Source organism: Nannobrachium achirus, assembly GCF_963921795.1.
Source record: "Nannobrachium achirus genome assembly, chromosome: 23".
Lineage (NCBI taxonomy): Eukaryota > Metazoa > Chordata > Actinopteri > Myctophiformes > Myctophidae > Nannobrachium > Nannobrachium achirus.
In genome coordinates, this window is record NC_137830.1 from 38,728,440 (window position 1) to 38,755,553 (window position 27,114).

Consider the following 27,114-nt stretch of genomic DNA (forward strand, 5'->3'; position numbering starts at 1 on the left):
GAAACCTCGCGCACGCACAAACACAGCAGTGGTGGGCAGCGGACGATCCGTCGGTGGTGACCGTTGGGGAACCACAGAGAAAAGCGTCTCAAGATGGCTGACGCGCACGGCTCCTCCATCCCCCTGGCCGGGGCCGCCGCTGCTGCTACGACCGCAGCGGTGGCCACCGCCACGAAGAGCGCGCTCGTAAAACAACCGAGCGAGTCGCTGAGGAGGAGGAGAGGCTCCTCCGACGACCGCGACTTCAACCTCCTCCTGAACCCACCACCACAACCACCGCCGCCCAAGAAGGTCCGCAGCGAGGATCCCAGCCTCGTCAAGCCCAAAAAACTCAGCAACGGCGGCACGGGGACGGGGGGCAACAAGCTCCAGCAGCAGCAGCACCCCGCGAAACCCAACCCGCCTCTGTGGAGTTTCACCAAGGCGAGCAGCGGCAGCCCCTCGGTGGTGGCGGTGCCTGGGAGTGGGACTCACCACCACGGCCACAATGTGTCCAAACAGAGCGACGTCTTCCTCCACAAAGCGCCTTGTTGTTCTTCTTCTTCCAAAGCCAGCAAACCGAGCAAAGATAAACAGCGGGAGAGAGACGGAGATAAGAAGAAACTCAAGCTGCAGCCCGGGGCTGTAGTAAATAACAACAACAACGTCGTCGTCAGCATGCACGCCAACATCAGTGCGCTGAAGAGGGAGAACGGGGAGGTCATGTTGCCCCAGAAAGGTACGCATGTTATCCCATTAAAACAACGTTGTTGTGTCTAAAGTTTAACAGTTTAACTTTGACTCGCAGGATTGACAATGTTATTATGAAGTCTCCACTCTCCGTGCTTTGTAAGGTGTTTTATAAGCAGTGGTGTAAAGTAACTAAGTATATTTATTACGATTTGAGGTATTTTTTTTTACTTGAGTGCATCTCTATTACTATACGTATTTCCAATTTGTAGTAGGCTAGGCCTACTTTTACTTCTACTTCACTACATCTCAGATCCAAATATTGTACTTTTATTCCACTACAATTATTTGAAAACTTTAGTTTGGCCTACTAGTTACTTGTAGATTTAGATTATTGTTAGGAAACATATTGACCACTACAAGCTCATGAGGCTATATCTGCTATTTTCAAATATGTTTCAAACATTTTAAAGCTTGTGGAATGGGACATTCGGCATAATGTGTATTTTCTACTTTTGTACTTGTCTTTAAGTAGGCCTACATTTTGATGCCAACACTTTTGTACTTTTACTAAAGTAGACTACATTTTGAATTCCGGACTTCTACTTGTAACAGAGTATTTCTACATTGCGGTATTGATAATTTTACCTTAGTAAAATATTTGAGTACTTTTACCACCAGACCACCACTGCACTCGTCTCGAGGATGTTTCATGAACATGTGGCCGTGGGTGTCGTACGTTCATGTGTCTGCTTGCACAGTGACTTTAGCCCCATTAATGCTCCAATAGGCCATTCACAGCAGCCGTACATTTCTTTTATTGAACCCTTTTAATTTAACTTCTGAACTTTTGTCCAAGTTTCGACACCCTCGGGGATAGCAGTTTAAAGGCAACCGTCTCCTCCGTGTTGGACTGTTATTCGTGAAGAAGGATCGTACATGGGATAGTTGTATTTAACACTTTATTATAATATTATCGTTTATTTAGATCACTGTTTCCTTTTTTGGTCGAGAGACCCAAAAGAGAAGTTTTAGACGTTTGCCCGGGGACCCAAACTGTGAGAACAGCCGATCTACAAGCTCACAACGCGGCAGATCGGCTGTTTTCACTACTTGTCAAAGATTTGTTTTCTAATATATGGAATTTCTTATTGCCCTTTTTTTATTCATGAAAATGTAAATCTTTTTTTTTTTTATTGTTTTGAAATAATAAAAATCACTGGTCCACGACGTGCTTATAGTTATACGCCAATGTTTTTATAAACAACACTGTGACTGAACTGTAATAGCCTACTCGACGCTGTAATGCACGTATTATATTATAATCATGCCATCAAGAAGATGAATCGACATGGGAGTGACATGTTTGTGAATTAATCATGAACGGGGGACGTTTCGGGGCAGTTTGGTGTTGTGATATAAAGCGTTACACGTTGTTGTCATAACAATATATGACCGTACAGTACACCCGCCATTATAGGGCAAGCGGTTATTTTGGTACTGTAGCCTACTGCCACGCCCCCTTCCACAACCCTGGAGCTTCCAGTTAATACACCATGTTCTATGTTGCTGAATGCTGATCCACTTTATTTCATTTACAGCGAGCCTGTGCATATGCGTTGCAGCAATTATTTGATGTCATTTAGTTACATTTTGTAGGCATCTATCTACGTACATGATTAAGCACACATATGTTTAGAAGGCCACTGCCCTTAATACTATCGCATGCCTTTAATTAATTAATTAATTAATATATTATGATGACTGTTGATATTTGGCATTTGTGCTGTAACACTCAACGCATCTGGCTTGTCTAATGTAATTGTGATGTCAAATGAACATGGTATCAATCAATATTGGTCTCACTAACTGAAAGGAGCATTGAGTAAACAATTTAATATATTATTGCCTATAAGGTAGGGGGGAAAACAGTTGTACATCCTCCAGCCTATAAGACAAAAAAGCAATATGGCATTTGATTTATCACAAATCCTAGTCTCCCTACAAAGACAATATGGTCTCTACATTTCCCCTACTCCCTTTTAGAGCTGCCACGATTAAAATCTAAATTGACGATTAATTGTAACATAAATAATTGCGATTAACGATTTAATTGTGTTTCTGGCATTGAAGACTGGAACATATGAATACAAACTTAAGTTCCGTTTGCCATTTAGGCTTCAAAATCACAAACTGCACAGGGCAGATTACTGACATATTTAATACTTTAAAAATAATTGTTTTGAGGCAAAAATCGGCCTGATGGTGACACTAGAAGAGGGCCATGTGAGAAATGTGAGCGTGTCGCTGTTACTATATGTCATCTTTTCAACACCCGACTCTAACCCTCACCCTAACCCTAACCTCCGTGGAGTGAGTCGCTAACCCTCCGGTCGAAATGATGCTCGTTCTAAAGAGCGCAATTTTACCGCGAAAAATCAGGCCGGTGGTTGTGATTTGCCATCTAAGGAGTGTGTGTGTGTGCTTGTAGATCTGATATTTTTCACATAAAAAAAAATTATGCCAAATAATTGCTATTATCTCATGATTGCGATTAGACAATTATGTAAGGCCTGCTCCCTTTATGTACTGTAGCTGTGTCAGTGTCATAAATGGGCCTGGTGTGATACATCGTGACACACAAAATGTAAACAAAATGTGTGTGAGTGACAGCATGCTGTGAGTGCTTTAATATGCCCCTTTTCGACTGCAGCTTTAGCACCACACCACCCTACACCACACCGCACCACACAAAAAATATCTACATTTTCCATTACACAAAAGTACCCCTATCGGTAAGAAACAAATTGACCCTTTTAACTGTGATTATAATACAATATACATTTGTATTACAGCTATCCTGAACTATGATACACTATAATGGATTATAACTGTGATTATAACACACTATTGTATTCATGTATTACTATGATAATTATAATACACTATAATAGATTATAATAGTGGTTATAACACAATAGAATCTATTATCATGTATTACAACTATATCCTGCTGGTCTAAATGAAAAGTCAGTGAGTGATCAGTCATTATAAGTGTTTGGCCCTGTTTGGCCTAGCTCAGACCTACTCTAGATTGGATAGAGTAGACTCTAGACTCTTTTTAGTACCACGTTTAGTACCACTTTCACACCACTCTACAGGTCCTTGTAGTGGGAAACCTGGCACAAGTGGGCGGTGTGGTGTGGAGTGTTGTGGTGTTGGGCCAGTGGAAAAGGGGCTTGTGCGTGTGTGTGTGTGTGTGTGTGTGCGCTCACGTGCACTCGTTTTCCACTTGGCCGGTTTAAGGGCATGGTAGGTTGAGAACAGCCTCTGCTGCCTCCAAGCAGCGCACACACCACAAGCCTTGTTATTAGACAACAGGACTTATTAATAATTTAACTACATTTTAATCAGAACGCCCACACACGCCTTGTTATTAGTCAACTGGACCTATTAATAATTTAACTACTTTATTTAACTAATCAGAAAACCTGTCCTGGGTGTTCAGAGATGTGTGGTGCTACTAGAAGCGTTGATGATGGTCTGAGGCCCGAAACGTCCACTCTCTGTGCCACTGTATTTCACCATGTTACTGTTTGCACGTAAGTAGAAGCCCCCCAATTTTCTATTACTCTCGGATAGCAGGGTCAGAGATAGGGTCATGATGATGGGTGGCATTGGTGCAGGGGTAGAGTGGCCGGTACAGCGGCCGGATGGGAACAGCAAGGTTCCCAGTTCAATCCCAGGCTACCCCAGAGTTGGTGTCGGAGTGTCCTCAGCCATCGTTGTATGAATGTGTGTGACTGTGAATGGGTGAATGTAATGCACAATCTATGCAAAACGCTTTGGATAAAAAGCGATATTCAATTTTAAATGCACCATTTATGATCAGAAGAGCTTATTTATTGTCCTGGACAGCTCAGCTGCTCGCACTACTAAACCAGAAAGACTCCCTAATCGGAAGATAAGCGACCGTCAGCATACACAAACTTTAGAAGGCAATCGTAGCCAATCAGAATATGGCAAATGGAACAGATCCATGTTGATGACATGACTTTAGAGAGTGTGTGTGCTTTGCGTGATTTTAGGCCAAAATGTGTAGGAGCAGTGTCCAAAAATGTGTTTTGCAAAAATCGGCCTGATGGTGACGCTAGAAGAGGGCCATGTGAGAAATCAGGGGCAGAGGTTGTGATTTTCCATCGAAGGAGTGTGTGTGCAAAGTTTGGCATGGATAGGGGCAACGGTTCCGGAGATGACTAGGGGCGGGCCAAATGTGTGACGTGACGGACAGCACTGACTGACGGAGGGAGGGACAGCCGGTTGAGCTTTTCATAGTAACTTGCGCAAACCGGGAAATGGGCCTACATGAAAATGTATTTCCTTTGTAAACCTGCACATATAAAATAGATATACCCATTCAGATCTCTTAGTTATAGCAATATCGTTCAATTCAATTCGTTCATGTGAAGTAGTTAATGTTGTTGAAATGATTAAAATATCTATGGTGAATTACCTCTCAAACCCCAAATCCTGCTTCATAGTACTTGCTTCTCTCTGAAAAGGGCCTGACTCTTGAGTGTGTGTAAACACAGAGAACTGAACGACTGTGATTTTGTCAGACCACCACAGAGGTTGTGGGTTCAAATCCACCATGGTGCATCCGGGTTTGTCAGGCGTCTGGTGCACTGGTTCTCAACCTGTGGGAAATTATTTTGGGGGGTCCCCAGATGATCAGCTTAATGTGCAACATTGTTCTGTCACTCAACAGTAAACAAACCAACATAAAGTTTGTTTACTGCACTTTAGAAATGTACAGATACGGGTACCTGCACATTTCTAAAGTGACAATTTAAGGACTTTTAATACCTCTAAAATGACAAATTAAACATTGGCCAAATTGTCAAATATTAGAGGCAGAAATTGTGAAAATAGCAGATCTACATGGTCACAACGCCTCGCAACCGACGGTGTTATACAAAATGTAATGCCTCAACTCTTAGAACTCTTAGTGCTCGTCATGGTGGGGGTGGGGGGGTCCCAGTTAAAATATGATTATGTTGGGGGTCTCTGCCTGAAAAGGTTGAGAACCACGCATGATTCCTAAACCCACCAGGATTGAGTTAAGACCCGCCTCCTCTCGATAATCTTAAGTATGAAAGTGCCCATGAACGTTAGTGCTGCTCGCTCAAGTGCAAAGTACCTACTACCTACTGATCCATTACAATAATACACGCAGCATAATAGGCCCAAAGCCATATCCAAACCATAACAATTTAACTGATAATCAGTAAGAGTTTTTATTTTGAGCACAGTAGTGACAAATTAATAGCTTTCTCAGTACGTTTTTCTCTTTAGCAAAGTTACAAAGTTTTCCCTTTATTAAGCACAGTACAATTAAGTCAGTTTCAAGATTTTTTTAGCACAGTTTATTTTGAGCACTGTAGTGAGAAATTAATAGTTGTGCATTGTGTAAATGCAGGCTTTTCTCAAGTACAAGTCTTCATGCCTCTGACTTTATCCACCCTCCATGTGTCAGGCAGGGATTTCAGCCACTCCTGGAAGTCCTCGCGTTTCCACGAGGCGGGTCTTAACTCAAGCCTGGTGGGTTTAGGAATCATGCGAGAACCACTGGTCTAGTACACAAACACAATTAGCCATTTTTGGGGGAGGGAGGGTTAGATTGGTCATTGCACATAACTCCTGCAGCCGGGCGGCACCTGTCAGCAGGGAGTGTTGGGTGGGAGGAGTAGGACGAAAGCTCTGAGTCCTCCAGGTGGGGGCTCCTCACTGGATTTGGTCAGACAGTGTGTGTTGATGTAGCGGTTGTAGCCTGTGTAGTTCAGATGGATCCTAGCCTGCGAGTAAACTTACTTTCAAAGCATTCTCTCGTTTGATCCTAACACGGGGTTCTCATGTAAATCAAAAGAAAAAGTTCCTTTTGACTGATTTTCAGTCAAAGAGAAAAAAGGGTAGGGTAGTCAACAGATTTAGGAAAAAAAAATACTTAGTCATACTCATATTGTGTAACGTTTTCAATTTACCACTTCTCTAAACACTGTCAGTAGAATATGACCGCAGTGAGACAGGAATGTGTGTGGGGAGGAATCGATTGGCATAAATAAATTGGGGAGAAAAAGGGGTAAAAAAAAAACTATTGGCTATTCTAAATTTGAGGAAAAAAAGGGTAGGGTGAAAAGTACTTCCTTATAGACAAATGCCATAATGACGACGAGTTAAATGGTTTCTTTTTTCATTAGACCCATTAATCAAACCTCTCTTTCCCTCTCTATCTATCTTTCTCTCTCTTCACAGATCACACAGACAAGGTGAAACGGAGAGAGAGGGACAAAGAGAAGAAGAAAGAGAAACTTAAAGAGATCAAGAAGGAGAACGGGGCAATGACACAGTCTAGTAGAGGTTGGTGGAACTGCAAACACACACGGTCATACTACATACACACACACTTGTGAAATACATACAATGAGATATTACAATGTATTAGATGTTGCTAGATGAAAGGGATGTAAAATATTAAACATGAATCTGAAAATCTTTCCAGTGTGATGTACAGTATATCCTTGTGGCGTATTTAGAATTGTACAGTGAGGTTATAAGTGGCATTTCAATCACCAGCAACGATGTAAATTGAACCTCACTGAGCCTCACTTTAGTGTGTGTGTGTGTGTGTGTGTGTGTGTGTGTGTGTGTGTGTGTGTGTGTGTGTGTGTGTGTGTGTGTGTGTGTGTGTGTGTGTGTGTGTGTGTGTGTGTGTGTGTGTGTGTGTGTGTGTGTGTGTGTGTGTGTAACCTCAGCCAAGTGTCTGTGTGATAGCTGGAATGAAACATGAGAAGGAGTGAGACAATTCAGGACAATGATAACCTGTCTGTCTCTGTCTGCTTCTCTCTCTCTAACTCTTTCTCTCTCTCTCCTGCTCACCTCTTGTCTTTCTCCATCTGTGGGCTCTCTCCATTTCCATTACTTAAAGACGATCCATTGGCACAATGGAGATAATATTAACGATAGATGCCAACATTTCTGATCCCAATCACTTCCATCAAACAAAAACGTAGTGTGTGATTACATCAGCAAGTAAGCCTTGCCGAGCCATGAGGCCCATAGGGCAAGAGCCTATCTCCTGTTTCCTTAGCGTGAGGCAGCTTGATGTTCAAGTACACCCCCTGGACATGATGCTAGTATGTCACAGGGACTTAACCCCCAATCCAACCCTTGATGCTGAGTGCCAAGCAGGGAGGCACAGGGTCCCATTTTTCAGAGTCTTTGGTATGACCTGGCCGGGAATCGAACCCTGACCTCCCAGTCTCAGAGCGGACACTCTAACCACAATGCCACTGAGCTGTTCAGGAAGGCCCTGTGAATAATCATGCAGCATAATTTTATTCACTTGTGTGCTTCCCATTGCTCATTGTTGCTTCAGTCCACACGCAGCTGCTTTCATTATGTTGGGCTGCTACTCTGTTCTGAATCGAATTCAAGATAATGGCCTGGGCTTATTGGTGTATTACCATGGCATTTACCAACGTTCCCTTTTTAAACACCACACTAAAATATGTATCTGAAAACATTAATAGGCAATGCAGTTACATAAACATATTTCAGCCCTCCTCGATCTGTCCTGTAAAATCAGCTGAATTTACATCCCTTTGATCCCATTAGTGAGGATGGGAGGGTTCGCTTAGACTGTGATAGATAAGATATAGCCTTGATCGCCAGAGGGAAATTCAATTCAGGTGTCATTACACCTCTTTCTTCCTACATTTCTTTTTCTCTCTTCCTCTCTATACTCCTTATCTCTCTTTCCCCCTTCTTGTAACCCTGGCTGTTTTAGTAAGTTCATTCTGCATATGCATGAGAAGCTGTAGCTTGATGAAACTGCCATTGCAACAAACAAAGGTGCCCTCGACAGATTTGGTCTGGCACCGCTCATTTGTGATTGGATTTCACTGCCTTTGAGGTAGTGAGAGACCAATCAGGGCCCAGTGAGCAAATGTGGGGCGGGTTTATCACCAGAGGCATTGTTGTAATTCGGACCTTGGAAATGCAGGTTACACATGGAGATTCCAGACCAATATCTACGCAGTGATATTAATCTGGCCATGCCCATCATGGTGTGTTGCATAAACGTAAGTGGCGTAAGTGCTGCTTTTAACCGATTTAGTGCCATTCCCGAGATATCTCGCGAAATTCCCTTTGATGTTCGCAGTGCCATTCCCGAGATATCTCGCGAAAAGTAATATATTACTGTAACGGCGGTTATCCTACCGGGTACATGCGCGGAAGTAGCCTGACACTTCAGTCCGCACATCACCCCCCCCTGCTGGTGGGTGGTTTGTAGTGTGGACTGAAGCTGCACACATTTTAATCTATTTCGAAGGCGCCCGAAGAGCGGGCGCATTGAATGGGCCAATTAGGGTTGTATGCTTGGGGCACGTGTGTGGCTGCTCCGGTCCCAGCCCCCTCCAAACAGAGCTCTTGAGCTCACGTAAGACTCACTCGTGGACTCTGATTGGTGTCCTCTGCCCACGTGAGAGTCTAGTGGACTCTGATTGGTCCGTGAAAACTGTCATGGCGGAGTCAGACTTGACTCGTATTATTTTAATAAACTATGAAATAGTGCCGTTTCTTCACGTTTTAATACCATTTTGCACTAACGTAAACATGCAGACATATAATATGTTATGAGAAATAACGTATTTTTGCAATGTCACGCCACGTCGCCGTCGCGCGTGTGTGTGTGTGTATGTGTGTGTGTGTGTGTGTGTGTGACGTCAATAGGCTTTAGCCCCCCCCCGCCGAAATGGATTGTCTGCCCGGAATGTCAGACTCTCTCCCCCCACGTAGTGTGGTGTTGAGATGTCGGACGCTAGCAGTCAGGCAAGCGCGGAAGGTCCCGAGACGATCTCCCTCGCTGATTTATCATCATCACGGATCCACGAGCACAAAATAGTAATCCCATAACATTGAGGCAGATGGGGAATCTCATCTTTAATGTCCATTATCTCAAAACAACACTTTCAAAGCGAGGATGGAGGCAGATGCTCGCTTATATAACACATGTTGAAAAGCTCCAACATGTGTTGGAGCACAACCAACGGAGTGGGAGATGTCGTAGAACAGTTTCTTTTTTTCTCAGCGTGGAATACGTTTGCAGGAACACCGTACTGTGAAAAAAAGACAACTTCCGGGAACATTCATACAGCGGAAGCCCCCACCTTCCTATGCACTCTCTGCCTCATATCGTGATCGAGGTTAGTCCATGCCAGGCTAGAGAAGCTGTCCTTGAACCATGTTGTCTATTTTATAGTTTAATGTGCGCGTGTGCGCGCACACACACAAAGAGATGTTGTCTCTGTGTAGATGTTATCTTGACCGTGACAGGCATGTTTTCTCTGAATACACTGTGACATTTCAAGGTCTCTGCATTAACAGCATTAAATCCTAAGTAAAACACTGAAACACAGCCCTGCAACGGAAACCACATCTACATTGGCTTGATTAATGCAATGCCCAAAATATACCAATGACTAATTCAGGAGTCTTGGCGCCAGGCGCAGACAGATAGCGCCGACATTTACCGTCCTGTAGATAGGACCATTGAGCCGGATACAACCCCGCAGCGCATGCTAAGACCATGTGCCATGTTGCTAAGTTCCGCCGTCAAAATAGGCCCTTGAGTCTGTTAGGGGGCATGAATTTGACAAGAATAGCTAATACCGTGATATAAAATACAATAAAATACTACTACTACTACTACTATTTGTATAGCAGCTTTCATGACATGAAATGCATCTCAAAGTGCTTTACAGAGCAGAAATAAAGCATAACTTAACAGAAAAGTACACATGATTAACAATAAAGCAAAAAAGAAAAGTTAAAACATAAAACAACAATAAAAACATAAATAAAAACAAAACATTTTCAGAACAGTGCGGACATGAATAACAGCACAGGGATTTAAAAAGCAGCTAAAAGCAATACTGCTATACAGCGTGGGTTTAGTGTTATGATCCGAACCGAACTGGAGTTCTTCTGAGGTAATCTAGACCAAGTTGGACCCAGGAGACGATAATAAAAAAGGGACCCGAACTCTGTGGAATCACATGGATATTATACAAGCACGCACTTTCTGATCACATGGATGGTGCAATTGTGGTGGTCAAAGCAACAGAGGCAAGTCAACCTTCCTTGCGCCATCATAACATAACATTAACAAAACAAAACAAAGGTTGTATGTTTGCAAATTAAGGTTTAATGAAGCCAAAATCATATTCTATTAACTTATTGATTTGTAGGCCACTGTGTGGCAGGGCGCTTGAGTTGCGCCCCCTTTAGCCTATTCACTTCTTTTTGGCAAGCGATACCTCTGCATAAGTAGATAGTTATTATTTAGTTAACTCAGGAATAGATTGCATCTGTGATAAAGAGGAAAGAAGCCCAGCGCTAACATAAAATGGTGTAATTATCAGTTGGGTGCACTGCGTACACATTGCACATTCAGTAGGATCTGCAAACACGCATGTGACGTTCATTATAATTATGGCCGATAAATTAATTGATTGGCCGGTAAAATATAATCCTGCCGGCCAAGGTGGCCGGCCCCAAAAAAGCCTAGCGGAAACCCTGGGTAGGTACCCTCACAAAAAACATGCAGTAATCCTGGTCTCTATACTGCTATACTGGGGCGCCTGATGGAGAGGAGAGGAACTGGTTGGAATAACGTGTTTCTTCCACGCACTACGTCCAACCGGGGAAACTCCCCTCTGCGAGGTGAAAAGAAGCAACTTTGACTACTCATGCATAGAAGGAAGCATGAGATCAGTCCATTGTCACCCCCAGGTTGGCAGGGGGAGTGTAGCGCCCAGGATTACATTAGATAATTGACACCGGGTGAAAATGGGTTACAAAATCGTCTGATTTTTTTTTTTTTTTAAGTAGCCATTGTACTGCCAATTCTCGTTCTGTCCATCTCCCTTGTTTCTGTGGAATGTTGTATTGAATCTGTCGGGTACAAACTACAGTAAGTGTGTGTGCATGCTTGTGCAATATGCGAGTTCATTCGGTCCTAGCCTGAGCATAATTCAAACAATGCCTACTATCTTAAAACCCACATGCATACAGACACGCACAAAAAACACAGACACGCGCACGCACTAAAACTCTGTGCTCCCTTTGGATCTGTTATCATACTCGCGTTAATCTGACTGCACCACAAAATGTGTGCTCTCTCCCACAAAACAATGTGTCAATTAATAGAAAAAGTAATCAACAGAAATATTTACTAAGATGCTAATTGATAGTTATGTAAAGCCCTAGTCCTTTTGCAAATTATCAACAACGTCAAGAACACACATGTTTATATAATCATTGTGAAAGTGTGAATTGGCAAACACAGGCATATCTACTGTACACACAAACAGCGTGTGAAAATGAACATGCTACGTGTTACCGTGCCTGAGGCACTAGTAGAGAGAGTCTCTTAAGCCATTTAGACCACTTATGCTTTAGCTATTAAAAAATAGCAGATATACAAGCTCACAGCGTGGCACCGAGTGCCGTGCTGCAAGCTTGTAAATCTGCTATTTTTGAAAAATCGTGAAAACTGGCAATTTTCTTTAAAGATGTTTTGGGGCTTTTATGCCTTTATTGATAGGACAGTAGACTGACTGAAATGGGGACAGAGATGGGGAGTGACACGCAGCAAAGTTGGGAATCGAACCAGCTGTCAGGCGACACCGAGCCTATGTGGTATGCGCCTGGACCGGTAGGCGAGCGGGTGCCCCCAAATACATATAATTCTAGGGGGTCCTTGACATGAAAAGGTTGAGCACCACTGATATACTGTAGAAACATACATTTGTCAGAAAACCGTTGGGGAGATGCAGGGTCCCCCTACCTCGTAGGGTGGGGGTGGGGCTACAACATATATTGTATACTTAGACTATGTATACAATTGGGTGTCATGTGTATAAACATACCATGTTATTGTGCATTCAATACTATGCTATTAAAATAATAGATTAATATATTCATGCCTTTATTTTAAACATGTATGTACAAGTGGCCGTACCACTGCCTTTTATAAACATACCTTATTAACTGAGAACCAATGTCAATACTATCAATCTATCACTGACAATCTGTCAATTGTACAATAATCATGTATACAAACTATTCAAAATAGACAGAATCATCATGTTTTTTTTTCTTTTTTTCTTTCTTTTTTAAATAAACGTATAAAAGTTATATTTTGTTTATTTCTCCAATTTCGGGGACCCCCTGCAGTATACCCGCGGACCCCCTGTTGAAGACCCCTGTCTTAATGGGTTAACATTACTCACTGGACAGGCTTTACTGAACAGATTGTTGGTTTTATTTAAAAAGACCTACACTACAGTATATATTATAATCAGTGTTATATTTATGATGGTTATTATGTTTATAGATGCACATCTCCCAGTGTGGGGGTGAATGATGTGCGTCGTGCCTCAGTTTGGAATCTTTTCCCTGATCTTCTTTACATCCATCTGTGTCATCCATCCCTCTATCCCTCCCCCTCTTTCTCTCTCTCTCTCTCTCTCTCTCTCTCTCTCTCTCTCTCTCTCTCTCTCTCTCTCTCTATCCCTCTATCCAGCCGAGAAAGAGAAAGCTAAGCTCGGTTCCGACGAGCTGCAAACCAAGAAGGTCAAGAAGAAAAAGAAGAAGAAACACAAGGACGGAGAGAAACAAAAACGAGTGAAGATGTACCATCGCTCCTGTCAGACGGTCTGCGCTGGCCTGCTCCTCCTGCCCCCCTCCTCCGCTCACTCTACCTCCTCTCCGTTCAAGAGCCCACTCCCCGTTCCCTCCACACCTCCCCGCAACAAGAGCACCACCCTCTCCTCCTCTCTACCCAACTCCCTCCATCCTCCTCCGCCGCCGCTCTACTCGTCCATGTACTCCAGGCCGCCCCACTTCTCTGGGGTCAAAGCCCAGGCGAGGGCCTCCTACCCGGGGATGTCGGGGCTGGAGTTTGCCCCCTACATCCACATAGAGAGCCAGCCTAACGGGGGAGCGCTGGTGGCCCACGCCTACTCCTCCCAGCTCACCTCCAACCTCTCCCTGGAGCAGAGACGACGCTTCGCCCAAGAGTTTGTTACCCTGGTGTTCAGTGAGGACTCGTCGCAGGTAAAATAATGATCATAAATCATAACCATACTACTATTACTACTACTTTCTTCAGTGACAATTTACTGTAACTCTGAAGGAGTACAAATCAAACCTTTTACGGCACCAAATGGATCCCTTGGGGGTCCATTTGGTTGCAAATTAAGTTAATGCTGTGTTCCCACGGGCAGATACAAAAGGTACTATGCGACGCAGTGTAGGAATTGTGTGAAGAGAGAAGGTGAGTGGAAAATTGTTAAACTGAATCTGGACTGGTTTCCAGGCAGCTCACTATGTGATGGGGATCGTCCACGGAGGAGCTGCCTATCTGCCCGACTTCCTGGAGTATTTCTCCAGCCGGTTCCCCACCGCTCCGGTCAAGATGGAAGTCCTGGGGAAGAAGGACATCGAGACCACGACCATGGACAACTACTACTGCCAGGTGAGAGAGAGAGAGAGAGAGAGAGAGAGAGAGAGAGAGAGAGAGAGAGAGAGAGAGAGACATGCACGCACACATGCATGGATCATTATACATTTTAGAATGGCATTGAAAACAGCCATAAATGGAAATAACCGATTTAACTAAGTATAAATCAGGAATAACTCTAATACTAAGCCCTAAACCTAAACTCTAAGGGTCCTGTTTTCGTCCATGCCTTTGGCCAACTATTTTGCCTTTTCTTTTTACCATTTTGGAAAAAAAATATATATATCGTTTTTTAATGTAAAACAACCATCTCTCTTGTGAGGACCAGGAAAGTTGTCCTCACAATGGCCTTCATAAGTATAGTAAAACAAGCACACACACACACACACACACACACACACACACACACACACACACACAGAGAGACACACTCAGTCCTGCGATCTACTCCATACTAATGCCATGTGACTCTGACTCACTACACTCACTCTCTAACTGAATGGAATCACATGATGTAGTACTAGAACACATAACAGAGATAAGGCGTAAGTAGTGCATAAAACACAGTTTATCTCTATGTCTTGTTCACATTCTATTCTCTCACACTATGTCTGTTAGTAGTATTAGAGCATCAGTGAGGGAGTCTCTTAACACCCTAACAGCATCTGCTGATGGGAGAGAAATTAACACGTGCGCGCACGCACACACACACGGCACTCAGTAGTGTGTGTTATATTGCTGGCTCTGCATTTCTCCCAGGTTGTTAATGACCAACACACTTAGTGGAGCGTGTCTGGAGACTTTGTGGTCGTGTGTGTATGTGTTTTAGTTAAATTAACATTGCAATTACTGTACATGTGCAGTTATGCTTTGTTGTTTGTGATTTAACTCCCCAATAGTCTGAAACAGAGGGAGATATAGGAGATGGGGTAACCACACAATTAGAGAGACGTAGAAGTAATGGGAGTCAGTATAATGAATAAGAGACAGCCAAGTGTCACTTGTGTCAGTCATTTTGTGTGTGTAGTGTAAGCTATGGAAAGTGAAATATAATTTTGTGTTTGTGTGTTTGTGTGTGTGTGTGCGTGTGCGCGTGCGTGCGTGCGTGTGTGTGCGGCAATTTTACTTAAACGCCACATACCGATGATCTGTTTACTAAAACACATTTTATGTTGATGGACCAATCGTCTCTCTGTCTCTCTCTCTGTGATGTGATGGGGTTGCTCAGGTGAAGAAGACATACAGCCGTGGGACCTACAGAGCTGGGGCCATGAGACAGATCAGCCTAGTGGGAGTGGTGGACGAGGAGGTGGGAGACTACTTCCCAGAGTTCCTCGGCATGCTGGAAGAGTCTCCTTTCCTGGAAGTGAGTCATGGATGGAAGGGGGAGAAACGACCATTAAAGCAAGTGTCTTCAACAGGGGGTCTGGGACCCCAGGGGGTCCTCAGAGACTTCCTGAGAGTACTTCCAGATCTACAAGCTCACAGCTCTGAGGCGTTGCGAGCTTGTAGATCGGCTATTTTAGGCAAAGGGGTTTAGTGTAGGGGCGAAAAAGACTACAAAGACTACAGAGTGAAAGGTCAAGTAGGTTTATTAAGTATTGACGGTTCAAGTGGTTAAATATCTGAAAACACAAATTGACATGAATACAAAATACACTGATTGTGCTGTAAAACGATGAAACTATATGGAATGAACAGGTTGTGAGGGTCCCTGCTTCGTCTCTCTCTCAACTAAGGGGTCCTTGGCCTGAAAACTTTGAAGACCCCTGCCTTAAAGGGATATTCCATTTTCAAAAACACTTTTGGTAATTTTATCGTCTACTCAGGCTTTTGTGAACTCCCTGGACAGATTTTAATTTGCTTGATTCAATATTTAGAGATATTCATTTTATCAGACACCCATTCCTATTTAAACCCTTTTTTTAATATATATGTCAAATTGAATACCAAGGGCCTCCAACTTCAAACCGCAAGCGCTTTTTGGGCTGTTCCTTTTAGGCAGGGTGTTTGACTGTACTTGTGCTGTACTACATTTCTTTTGTTTTGACTGTACTTGTCTTGTACTACATTTCTGTCTAATAAAATATTCAATCAATCAATAATGACGTAAACGTTAATTCAGTAGCCGCTCATAACACATTCTCTCCATCAACTCTGTCTGTCTTTCTGTTTCTCTCTAGCATACCTTACCCTGGGGTAGTTCTTCCGTTCTGAAGTTGATGAGTCGTCAAGAGAGTGATGACGGGCCTATCATGTGGGTCCGGCCGGGAGAACAGATGATTCCTGTGACCGACACGGCAAAGACCCCCTTAAGGAGGAGACGGTCAGACACGCACTCATAGATGCACTTATTAACACAGACATACTGTATGCAGAGTGATGGATAGACCAGGGGTTCCCAAACCTTTTTGTCTCAGGGCACCCCATAAATATTTTTTTAATCCGAGGCACCCCTACATTATCATTTTCACTCCCAGCACCTTATATTTATAGCATATTTATATCGTCGTTGTCGGGTGGAAACCATGTACTGTATGTCCAAAAACTAGTGAAAACAGCAGATCTACAAGCACACAACGCCTCGCATCGCGAGGCGTTGTGTGCTTGTAGATAGGCTGTTTTCACTAGTTTTGTGCGACGGTCTTGTATGATGAAGCAGGGCAAAAGACGTACACATTTGAAACTTGGAGATACGAGGTTTCTGCCCGACAGTGACGATATGTTAGTGATTATTTTGCGAGGAACACGTTGAGAGTGGATAGAGAGAGACAGGAACACAGACAGATAAGTGATAATTGTAATTAAAGTGTCACATAATTTTAGGGGATGCATTTCATGGGATATATATGTATACACATTAAAAACCACATGATATGACAGGATATGATATGATATGATATGATATGATATGATATGATATGAACAAAAATGAGAGACAACTCAAAATACAAATAATGATACTACAAGTTAAACATTAGAGAAGGGGCGGCAGTGGCTCAGGGCAGTGGCTCAGGGGTAGAGAAACCTCTGGGGTTCCCCAGAGTTGGTGTCGAAGAGTCCTTGAGCAAGACTCTGAACCCCTAGTAGCTCCAGGTGAGCAGGTTGGTGCCTTGCATAGTTTCCTCCGCCATCTCTGTTTGAATGTGTGTGTGTGTGAATGGGTGAATGTAATGCACAATCTCTGTAAAGCACCTTGGATAAAGGTGCTATATAAATGCACCATTTACCATTTTGAGAATGAAATAACTGTAGCTAAACATAATGCCCTAATTAGGCCCTCACATATAGTGTAACGAACAGAAACTCAGTACATATACTGATCGATGTACATAAAACAATACAAATAATGATCAACACTCCCTTTCTCCTCTCTAATGCTCACTCTCCAAACTTCTCCTCTCCACTCGTCTCTCCCCCCCCCCCCCTCTCTCTCTCTAGCTTTGCATTCATTACTGTCATCCAGCAGTACGCCTCAGTGCTCAGCTACTCAAGCTGAGTTGTCTGCCCTCTGTGTGAATGTGTGTGATTCTGTCTCTTTCATCCTACGCTCTGTGTCTGCTCCAGACCACTTTCTAATCCTTGAGTGTGTAAGCTTAGCAATGTCCCTGTAGCGTACTGTGTGTGCACGTGTGTGTGTGTAAGCCTAAACAAACAAGTTCACATGAACAATACTGATGTAATATAAGATATCTGAACGGCTACATATATTTTATATACGCAAAATAAAATATCTGCGTTTTTCCTTGGATGAAACCGGGTGGTTATCCCTTTGTCATCCTAGGAAAGTCTATTGTGTCCGTGGGCGGTGTCTTGACGGCCACAGCTTGTGGCTGAACCACAGTTACAGTTACTGGGGTTTTCCAGGCTTTTCTTTTTGAATGAAATGCCTGCATGCAGGCTACTGATCCAGTGGAGATCTGACTGCAGTCTTTCTTTCTGTTCTTTTTTTTCCCATTGTCTGGCACAGCAGCTTTTAATGCCTTCAGTTCTGAGTATTACGGTGCATTTTAACAGCGGGAAACAGCGTCCACAAATTATTTTGAGAGGTCCCCAGATGATTAACTTAATGTACAACAGTAAATAAACCAGCATAAAAATGAAGTGTATAGTGCAGTAGATTAGAGTTTATCATGATTGATTATGTATGACGTTATAGAGAGGATCATGTATTCATTGATTATATTAATATCTAGGTCTGTATGATGATACTAATACTTAGTTAGATAGTTAGGAGTCGGGAAGTCTTCAGTAGGCCTCAGTAACTATTGTTTTGGTAAAGCCTATCTTGTTATGGTACAGCTCGTTCCAGAGGCCTTAAAGCCACACAGTATAACTCTAGTGTTTGACCATTCTTCTTGGCAGAACTCTTTTACCACTGTCCAGAGTGTTAATTGTACTTCTGTCCATGATATCATGTTATATAAACTTGACCACACCACCACCTAATATAAATTGTCTTGTCTCCTCATTTTCTCATGATTATTGATTGATCTGAATTCCACCACAATAGATAGAGGTTATCTGCACATTTCTAAAGTGACAATTTGAGGGGAAATGACAAATGAAACATTGGACAAATTGTCAAATATGGCAGAAATTGTGAAAATACTCACCGATTGGTTGCTTGTGGTGTCCGTCTGGCAGGTCCACCAATGAGGTGACGAACCTCCTGCAGTACCTGCCCAGGATCAATGAGCCCAGGGAGATGCTGTTTGAGGATCGAACCCGAGCCCACGCCGACCACATCGGACAGGGTATTGACCGGCACACCACGGCCGCTGTCGGGGTCCTGAAGGCTGTGTGCTGCGCAGAGGGGTAGGTTCAACAGTTTTGTTACAATTAAGGGACCCCACTTTAAACAAGCCAAAAGTTTTCTTGTGGTTTTTATCCTTTTAGTTGACCTTGTACCTGTAAACTGTACTGTCCTGTACCTTTTCCTATGCAAACCTCTAATAAAATATTCAATCAATCAATCAATCAATCAGTCAGTTTTGTCAAGGCCCTGACGTGGATTATATGGACTGTAACCACCAGAAGCCACTGGTCTACACCTACTGATACAGTGCATCCACACTATTTTGTATTATACTGTAATGCTCACTTTACCACCACTACTCTATACTTCTTTTTAGACTTATACGTTGCTCTTTCTTCTTTTCTTTTTTTTGCATGCAGGAGCCCAACATTTTTCAAAACAGCTGCAGCAGCCTTTCTTTCTCCTCGTTATAGTTTATGTAGGATTGGTTTATTTGTCAAGAACAGGAGTCATTCTCGCTGCGGCGGGGAACGCGCGTGCCGAATCTGAAGCCGGTGGGACGAACGGTTCTCGAGATACGCGGATTACAGACACACACACAGACAGACAGACAGACACACACGCAGCGACTTCTCGCATTTATAGATAGATAATAATAATAATAATAATAATACACTATCAACTATCAGTGTTAGCAATTGAATACCGTCTTTGTTTCAGTGAGTGGTGAAATTAGATTCTCTATTTTGACCAAAGTGTAGACATTGTAAACCTGGTCATTAAGGACCTACAGTGCATAATCCCTGGCATAGTGTTGCAGAGAAGTCCCTTAACTCAGCAGGTGCCCACGTGTCAAACTCTTTGATGTCGCTGGAGGCCCACGACGCGTTTGCCACGTTTACTGTATTTACAGTAACAACTTTAAATCTCACCGTAAGGTCGGGGCTACGCCGAGATGTAGCCCATTCACCGCGGGTTGCTTCGAATCGACGCTGAGAGCATCGCGCGGCCGTTTTTCTCCATATACTCCAATGCATTTCCCCATCTTTAACGCCCTTTATCTCTGATGTTTGTTTTATGGCTAAAACTGTGGCAGGCTGCGGCAAAATGACCAACTTTTGATCGGCAATCAACAGCTATGATCAACACTGGCCCATACAGTATGTTACACAACAACATCCTGTCTGCGGTCATGTGACCAAGTGACGTCATGACGCATGCATTGACGCAGCAGGGCCGTATTCAATACAATGGTGGTGGGTCTGGGCATCGAGAGGGGATAAATGGGGCTCAATCTTGGAGCACCCAATGTGTTAATAACGCTATGGACCAGAGGTGTCCCTGAGCCTGCTACATCAGGTCCCAATGCTCTGCTACCATTTGCCAGACAGTAACGGAGTGAGCAGTCCATTGATCTTCTGTTCCTTCACCCTATTGTTCTGGGTGTAGGTCCTGCATGGTTCCTAGCACTGGTTCCCAGGCAGTGGGTCGGGACCCATTTGTGGGTCACAGACCATTTTAAATGGGTCACGACTTGAGTAAAAATCGAATTTATTTTCATAGTCAGCCAGATCTACAAGCTCACAATTTGTCACATCGCAATGTGTTGTGAGCTTGTAGATCAGCTATTTTTACTATTCTTTGAATATACTAATATAATATGCCACGTCCCTGGAATCAACATACACAACTCAGAGCTTGTAGGTCGGCTGTATTTGCCTCGAGACACCGTTCAAGGAAGCATACATCTGACTGGAAGGCTAAAAATCTGTTGGTTTCCAGAGGGAAGTGTCTTGCGTGTTGTGCTCGCACGTGATCACGAACACACGCACACACGCACACACACCGACGACTACTCTCTTTCACATGTGGGTCTGTCTGTAATATTTACTTCCTGATAGTCTTGTACTATGTTGCCCAATCAGAGGCTGCCCTAAATAACATCTAGGCTCATTACTTATATTGATCCCAAATCACTGTCCATTTGGTCTATTAGGCAGAAATGCTACTGTTGTCCAGTTTCCCCAGCAGAACCCAACAGCCCTTATAGCTTAGAGTGGAGCCCTTAAGCCGCTTTTACACTATTTGTTGCAGTCAAAAGTGATAATTTTCTTTATTGAACATGTTACTAGTTGTCATTACAAACACATCCATGCCATTGTTGTCTCACACAAGCCGCCGTAGTCTGCTAAACAGATGTCAGGCTCTTCTGTGTTTTGCCAAGTCCTGGAAAAGACATGCTGTGATTGGCTAGTACAGTCCCTTTGATTGGCAGTTGTGCCGAATACTCTCCCCAAAACATGATTTACAAGACGGTGGCGGCTCGTGTTGGACAACCAAGGCATGTTAGTGATGACAACTAAAATAGTGTAAAAGCGATAGGCTTATGGGCTCCACTCTAAGCTATGAGGGAGCAATATAATTAGGAATACATTTTGGAGTGTCTTAAAGACAAAGTAAAAAAAAGAAATAGCCTAGATGTTATTTAGGGCGGAGTTGTCCCTTAAATACAGCTTGGGGTAGAGTGCCAAAAACCACCAGGATTTTCATAGATAAGCTTCAAAAACATAAAAAATCACACCCAGTGTGAAGTGAGAGGTGCTATTTATGAGTTAATTGCATTAAGTGTCCTGTGAACTTGGCCAATGAGCCAAGAGTGAGACATGCATACATACAGACAAAGCTAGATGTCGGAGCGGTTACTCAAAAAAAACTATGATTTTGGGTGGAGTGGCACTTTCATTGATTTTTTCTTTAAATGATTGATTATCAATTACACACAGAGGCACACATAGAGTGCTTTCAGATATGCGCACCGAGAGCGCACTTACGTATTGGTTTGTATTGGCCAGTGCGCTCAGTGCTATATATCTGAACACACTCATAGTGTTAACAGATTTAACGAGCATTATCTACCCCATCTTTCCTTTTTCTGTCTCTGTCTCTGTCTCTCTCTCTCTCTCTCTCTCTCTCTCTCTCTCTCTCTCTCAGGTCTCAGCCTCCTCGTGTAACCAAAGATGTGGTGTGTTTTCATGCTGCTGATTTTCCTGATGTGGTTCAGAGATTACAGCTGGACCTCTACGAGCCCCCTCTGTCACAGGTTAGACAACACACACAAACACACAGTCTTTGACTTTGAAAACTCCTGGTTTAGGTAGCTCTGGCTTAGGTAGCTCACAGCTACTGCGAGCTTGTAGATCTGCTATTTTTGAAAAGTTGTGAAAACGTGTTCAAATCTTTGAATATATATATTTTTTAAGCGAACATTTGTAACTCAAATTTTGCTTCTGGGGGGTCCCTGGAACTAATTATTTTGAGATGGGGGCCAAATACATATCATTTTGGGGGTCCTTCACATGTAGAAGTTTGAGCACCACTGACATAGAAACATAGGTTTTTCAAAAAACCTTATAAGGATTTGAAATATTCAAAGACTTTTCACGAAAAAATAGCAGATCTGTGAGTTTGTATATCTGCTATTTTTGAATAGTTAAAGTACCCAGGGCCCAGAATTTGGTGCGACGCACCTGCACCTGCCACCTACCACCTGCTGGTTTGTACTTTGAATCCCTCTTTCCTTTCTGACACGTTCTCCCTTCTTTTGTCCTGCAGTGCGTGCAGTGGGTGGAAGACGCCAAGCTGAACCAGCTGCGGCGCGAAGGCATCCGCTATGCCCGCATCCACCTGCGCCACGACGACATCTACTTCATCCCCAGGAACGTCGTCCACCAGTTCAAGACGGTGTCGGCCGTGGCCAGCCTGGCCTGGCATGTACGCCTCGAGCAGTACTACTGCACCAAGGAGGAACAGGAGAAGGAACGGCGGGAGGAAGAGAGCAGAGAGGAGAGGAAAGGGGTGGAGGTAGTTCGGGACGAGAAGAGGAGGGTGGAGACGGACAGAGAACTGTGGGAGGACGGGAAGGAGCAGGGGAAAGAACAGAGGGACGAGGAGGAAATGGAGAGGGAAGTGGAGAAGAGATGGAAGCTGGGAAAGCGCCAGGACGAGGAGGGGAGGGTGGAGGTGAAGGAAGAGGAGGAGGAGGAGATGAGAGGGACGACGGAGGAGGAGGAGCGGACGAGGAGATGCACGTTAACGAAGGAGCGCCTCCTTTGCCAGCCTCTTGGCGTCCCCTCCCGACCGCTCCACCCGGTGGGTGGATGGACAGGCGGAGTGCCAGAGAGGATGAAAAGGTCCCACGGCCCTCTGTCTCCTCCTCTCCACCAGGAGAACAAGCCCAAAGTGCCTCATCATCCTCGTCTTCATCACCCAGACAGTAGACAGACGCCTTCCGGCTGCCTTTCCAATGCCTCCTCCTCTACCTCTCTGTCGCCTCTCATTCCTGTCTCCTCTCACTCTTCCCCTCCTTCGTTCCCTCTCTCATCTCAGTCGGAACGGCGAGACAACAGGGTCTCGCCCGCCCATTCTCAGGCGCGGACACAAGCTCTGTCCTCAGAGCCCTGGGCGCGCACCCTCTCGGACACACGGGCGGAAGGTGCTCGTACTTCAACGTTCGCGCCGATGGGTTTGATGCCAGGCACCCAGATGGACTCGCGGACACACGCGCTGCAGGATAAACGGACGCACAGCGCGGATGACACGCAGGATCAGAGGAGGCAACACGCACACAAAGGAATACACACACAAAAAGGAATACACGCACACCAGGCAATGCTCACACAGAGACTAAATACAGGAGTACACACAACCCAGCGCTTCCCCCAAATGCCCTCTCCTCCCTCCTACCAGGCTCCAAAACACATACACCATCCACCCGCCGCCCACTCCCTCATCTCCCACTCCCCGTGTCCTCCCTCCTGGCCTACGCTTCCCTCATCCTCGCAGCCCACACCTCCTCCCCCCGAGCCCCCACAGCCCTCCTTGCATGTAGCAGAAGAAAGAGGTAATTTCTAGGATTGTTTTTTTTTTTTGCCAGACCCATGAAATGGGTAGGCCTACATAAGCAAATGTCGGTTTGTCTGTCTGTCCTGGTTTTCTATATAAAGGGTATATATGATGATGACATGATGATGACATGCCTACAAAAGGCATGATGTCATAAATGATGATGACAGACAGGGGGTCTGGCACAACCAGGTTGACCTGGTCTAGTTTTTGTACATGAGGATATTTCCTTTTTACGTCGTTTTTATGCCGCTGCTTCCTTACAGCTTTTACTGGGTGTAAAACACCGTTCAAAGGAAGACCGAGAGAGAGAGATTATTGACATTGTAAAACAGTGGTCCGTAACCCCGGTACTACTGGTTTTCCATCCTACTAGGATGTTAATTGCACTCACCTGGTGACTAATTTTGGCTTCCTGGTCAGGAACTTTGTTAGACCACAAGTAGAGTTGTGAACCGCTGATCTAGAGTTTGTTTAGACACTGTATACGTCACTCCTAGACAATATCTTGTCCCATATCACAATATTGGTATAATATCTATTGCCCAGACCCAATTTTAAATTAGTTTTTTACTAGTCATTGCTCTGCGACGGCCTCGGCCTTGACCAACATTTCTTAAGACAAGTCAAATTTGAACCTCACTGCACTTCGCAGGAAGCTATTATTGCTTCCGTAGTCGATGCCTTTTAAGGGTGTGCTTGTTTTCGGTGGAGGCGACGGAGGCACGCCGTCTCAAGCGGACTTGAGCCACGAGCTAAAACCATAGACATAAAAAGGTAGACGCTTCCTTCGGCTCTGGGGCGTCCGTCTTGGAGGATAGGCAATTTTTAAGGCAAGCTTCCTGAATTCTGAAGCACGCTTCCGCGTGTGTCACAGAAGGGGACGTTCGGTTGAATTGAAGTGCCAGAAAACATGCGCTGCGATTGGCCAGTATAGTCACTTACTTTGATTGGCAGCATGCTTTTGGCACTTCCGCACTTCTGCCTATCCAGTTTGACGGGTCGCTCCAATGAACTGCAGCGGCGGAAGAGGTAAAACGAGCGAGTTGCCGTGTCGAGCGTTGAGCCGACACTTGAGCCGACTCGGCGCCGTCCGAGTTATGTCAGCACAGAATCGTACACCTCCGCGCGGTCCAAGTGAACACAGCGGTGCGCACCCTACCTCCGGTTCAGCCAATCACAAGCCACGGCCGAAAACGCATCGCCTACGGAAACAATAGTCGCTCACAGGAAATGCAAGACACAGGAAATCCAATCTGTGTGTCTGCAAAGATAGCTGCCAGTTTAAACAGAAATCTGGCAGACAGAGAGGCTTATGGTTAATAATTCCGATTTATAGCTGTTTGTTAATTGTTAATTCTCAGTTATGTTTTGGTACACAAGAGTTTTAGACATCAGTTTGGTTTGGATTTTCTTTTTTTTTCGCTTTTACGCCTTTATTGATAGGATCCATTTATGTAAGGAGCCGGGGAAATCTGATAATGGATCTCTTGCTGGTCCCTCATTGGTAGAAGGTCCACATTATCAAGGAAGCTATTGTTGTTGTAGTAGTCATGTCCTAAATGGATGTCCTGTTGAATGTCAGAATAACAGCCCAGTTTGAGATGTAGCCCATCCCCTCCCAGAGCCTGTTCTTACCTTTCAGCAACAGAGTGAATCACAGTCCTATAGTGAGAGACGGAGGACTGGTGAAAGCAGCTCTGTTTAAATACAGAGTTGCGATCTAATTTTAGCATTCAGATGAATGGTATCCACTATCCAAAGCTTGTGTCTACAGTGTGTTGTTGAAACCTTAAAAATTCTCGCTTTAATGTAGACTGTCTGATTAAAAAAACACCATAAGCTAGTGGGGTCAGAAACCAAAATAGATTGTTTTTCTTGATAAGATGTTGTAGGGGGGAAAAGTGTTTTCCCCTTGGAGTGGGAGATAAGAGTCTTTGTGGGTCGGTTTGCCTTGTGACTCGATTCCACTGACATGTCCTGGGAATCTGTTTTCCTTTGATTACTTTTATAGATATTATCAGAAATCTGTCCTCTGCTGAGAGTAAAGCTCCAGAGGTCTTGCTGAAACCCAGACAGGAAGCTATAACTATGTATATAAGGTTTTGTACAAATGAGCCCTTGGTGGAGAAAAAAAAACTATAATAATCTTCAGGGCCTTGTATTGTTTTCACTTATATTATTTATCTGAAATGTTGGGTTTTATTTTATTTCTGTGGTTTCCAACTCACAGCATTGAGTGTACATAAGAGATTTTGTAAAGTGTGTGATTTCTACTTTCAGTATGAGCCTGGCTAATAAAAAGGTTCAGTTACATCTGTTAAGTCAGTTAAGTCTGTTCTGTCAACACACTTCATGCACGATGCCTCAAACTCCCATAATAACTTCCTTGCCGTAAGCTCAAGTGGCTTATCACACATTGGTGGAACACAACACCTCTCAGTATGTGTGTATGCCATACCCTTATCAGTACATGTGTGTGAAAAGGTGATATGAGACACCTGTGCCTGACTTTCTTTTTGGCTATTCATTCACTTCTTCATTTTCTGTGTGTCGGTCTCTGTACCGGTCATCAGTGGTGTCTGTTTCCCAAACAGTGGGTCTGGACCCATTTGTGGGTCACGAACCAATTTTTATGGGTCACGACTTGAGTAAAAATCCCATTTTCTTATCCCATATCTAAAAAATATATATATTTCAAAACATTTTCCTCTCCACAAAAAAAAAAAAAGGTTTAGTACATGCAGTATTGATACTTTTACTTAAAGGAGGACTTTGCCACTTTTCAACCCATCTTCATATAATAGGTCCTCACTAATGTTCATGATAAAATAGCACAATTTCTTTCTACTCGGTCCAAGTCTCTTAGGAGAGCTGTGGGAAGTTCAGAAATCCATCGTCTGTTGTGACATCATTTTCCAAAAAAATAATTAATCAATATATTTTTTTAAAATATTTAGATTTTTATTATCGCGAGAACAATGGCTTCCATTTTAACATTGCAACTTTTCAGGAGTAGAAAACCTGAATTTTCTATTAGCTTGGATTCCCAATCGATGATGTCACAAGACGATGGGTTTCTGACCTGCCCACAACCCTCCTCTGAGGGAAAAAAAAGGAAAAAAGCTAGTTTTTAGTCAGGACCAATTATATGAAGATAGGTTGAAAAGTGAGTACTTTTCCCACCACTGTCGGT

The 27,114-nt window shown here is 43.8% G+C and overlaps 1 protein-coding gene across 1 annotated transcript; it reads left to right on the forward strand.

Annotated features, from left to right (window-relative positions):
- The first annotated feature begins 36 nt into the window (after positions 1-36).
- Positions 37-26,201, forward strand: LOC308308714 (uncharacterized protein). The gene is made up of 9 exons (XM_080754165.1): positions 37-718; positions 6,982-7,086; positions 13,319-13,851; positions 14,114-14,272; positions 15,486-15,623; positions 16,441-16,583; positions 18,905-19,075; positions 22,008-22,116; positions 22,629-26,201. The coding sequence occupies exons 1-9, from the start codon at positions 94-96 to the stop codon at positions 23,925-23,927; spliced, it is 3,282 nt and encodes a 1,093-aa protein (XP_080610291.1). The 5' UTR covers positions 37-93; the 3' UTR covers positions 23,928-26,201.
- The last annotated feature ends 913 nt before the right edge of the window (positions 26,202-27,114 follow it).

What these genes read in the sequence shown, in the direction of transcription:
- LOC308308714 (XM_080754165.1), top strand. Translation starts at nt 94, where the DNA reads ATGGCTGACGCGCACGGCTCCTCCATCCCCCTGGCCGGGGCCGCCGCT. An exon ending in AATGACACAGTCTAGTAGAG is followed by an intron (nt 7,087 to 13,318) that starts GTTGGTGGAACT and finishes CCCTCTATCCAG; the next exon opens with CCGAGAAAGAGAAAGCTAAG. An exon ending in ACCCCCTTAAGGAGGAGACG is followed by an intron (nt 16,584 to 18,904) that starts GTCAGACACGCA and finishes TCCGTCTGGCAG; the next exon opens with GTCCACCAATGAGGTGACGA.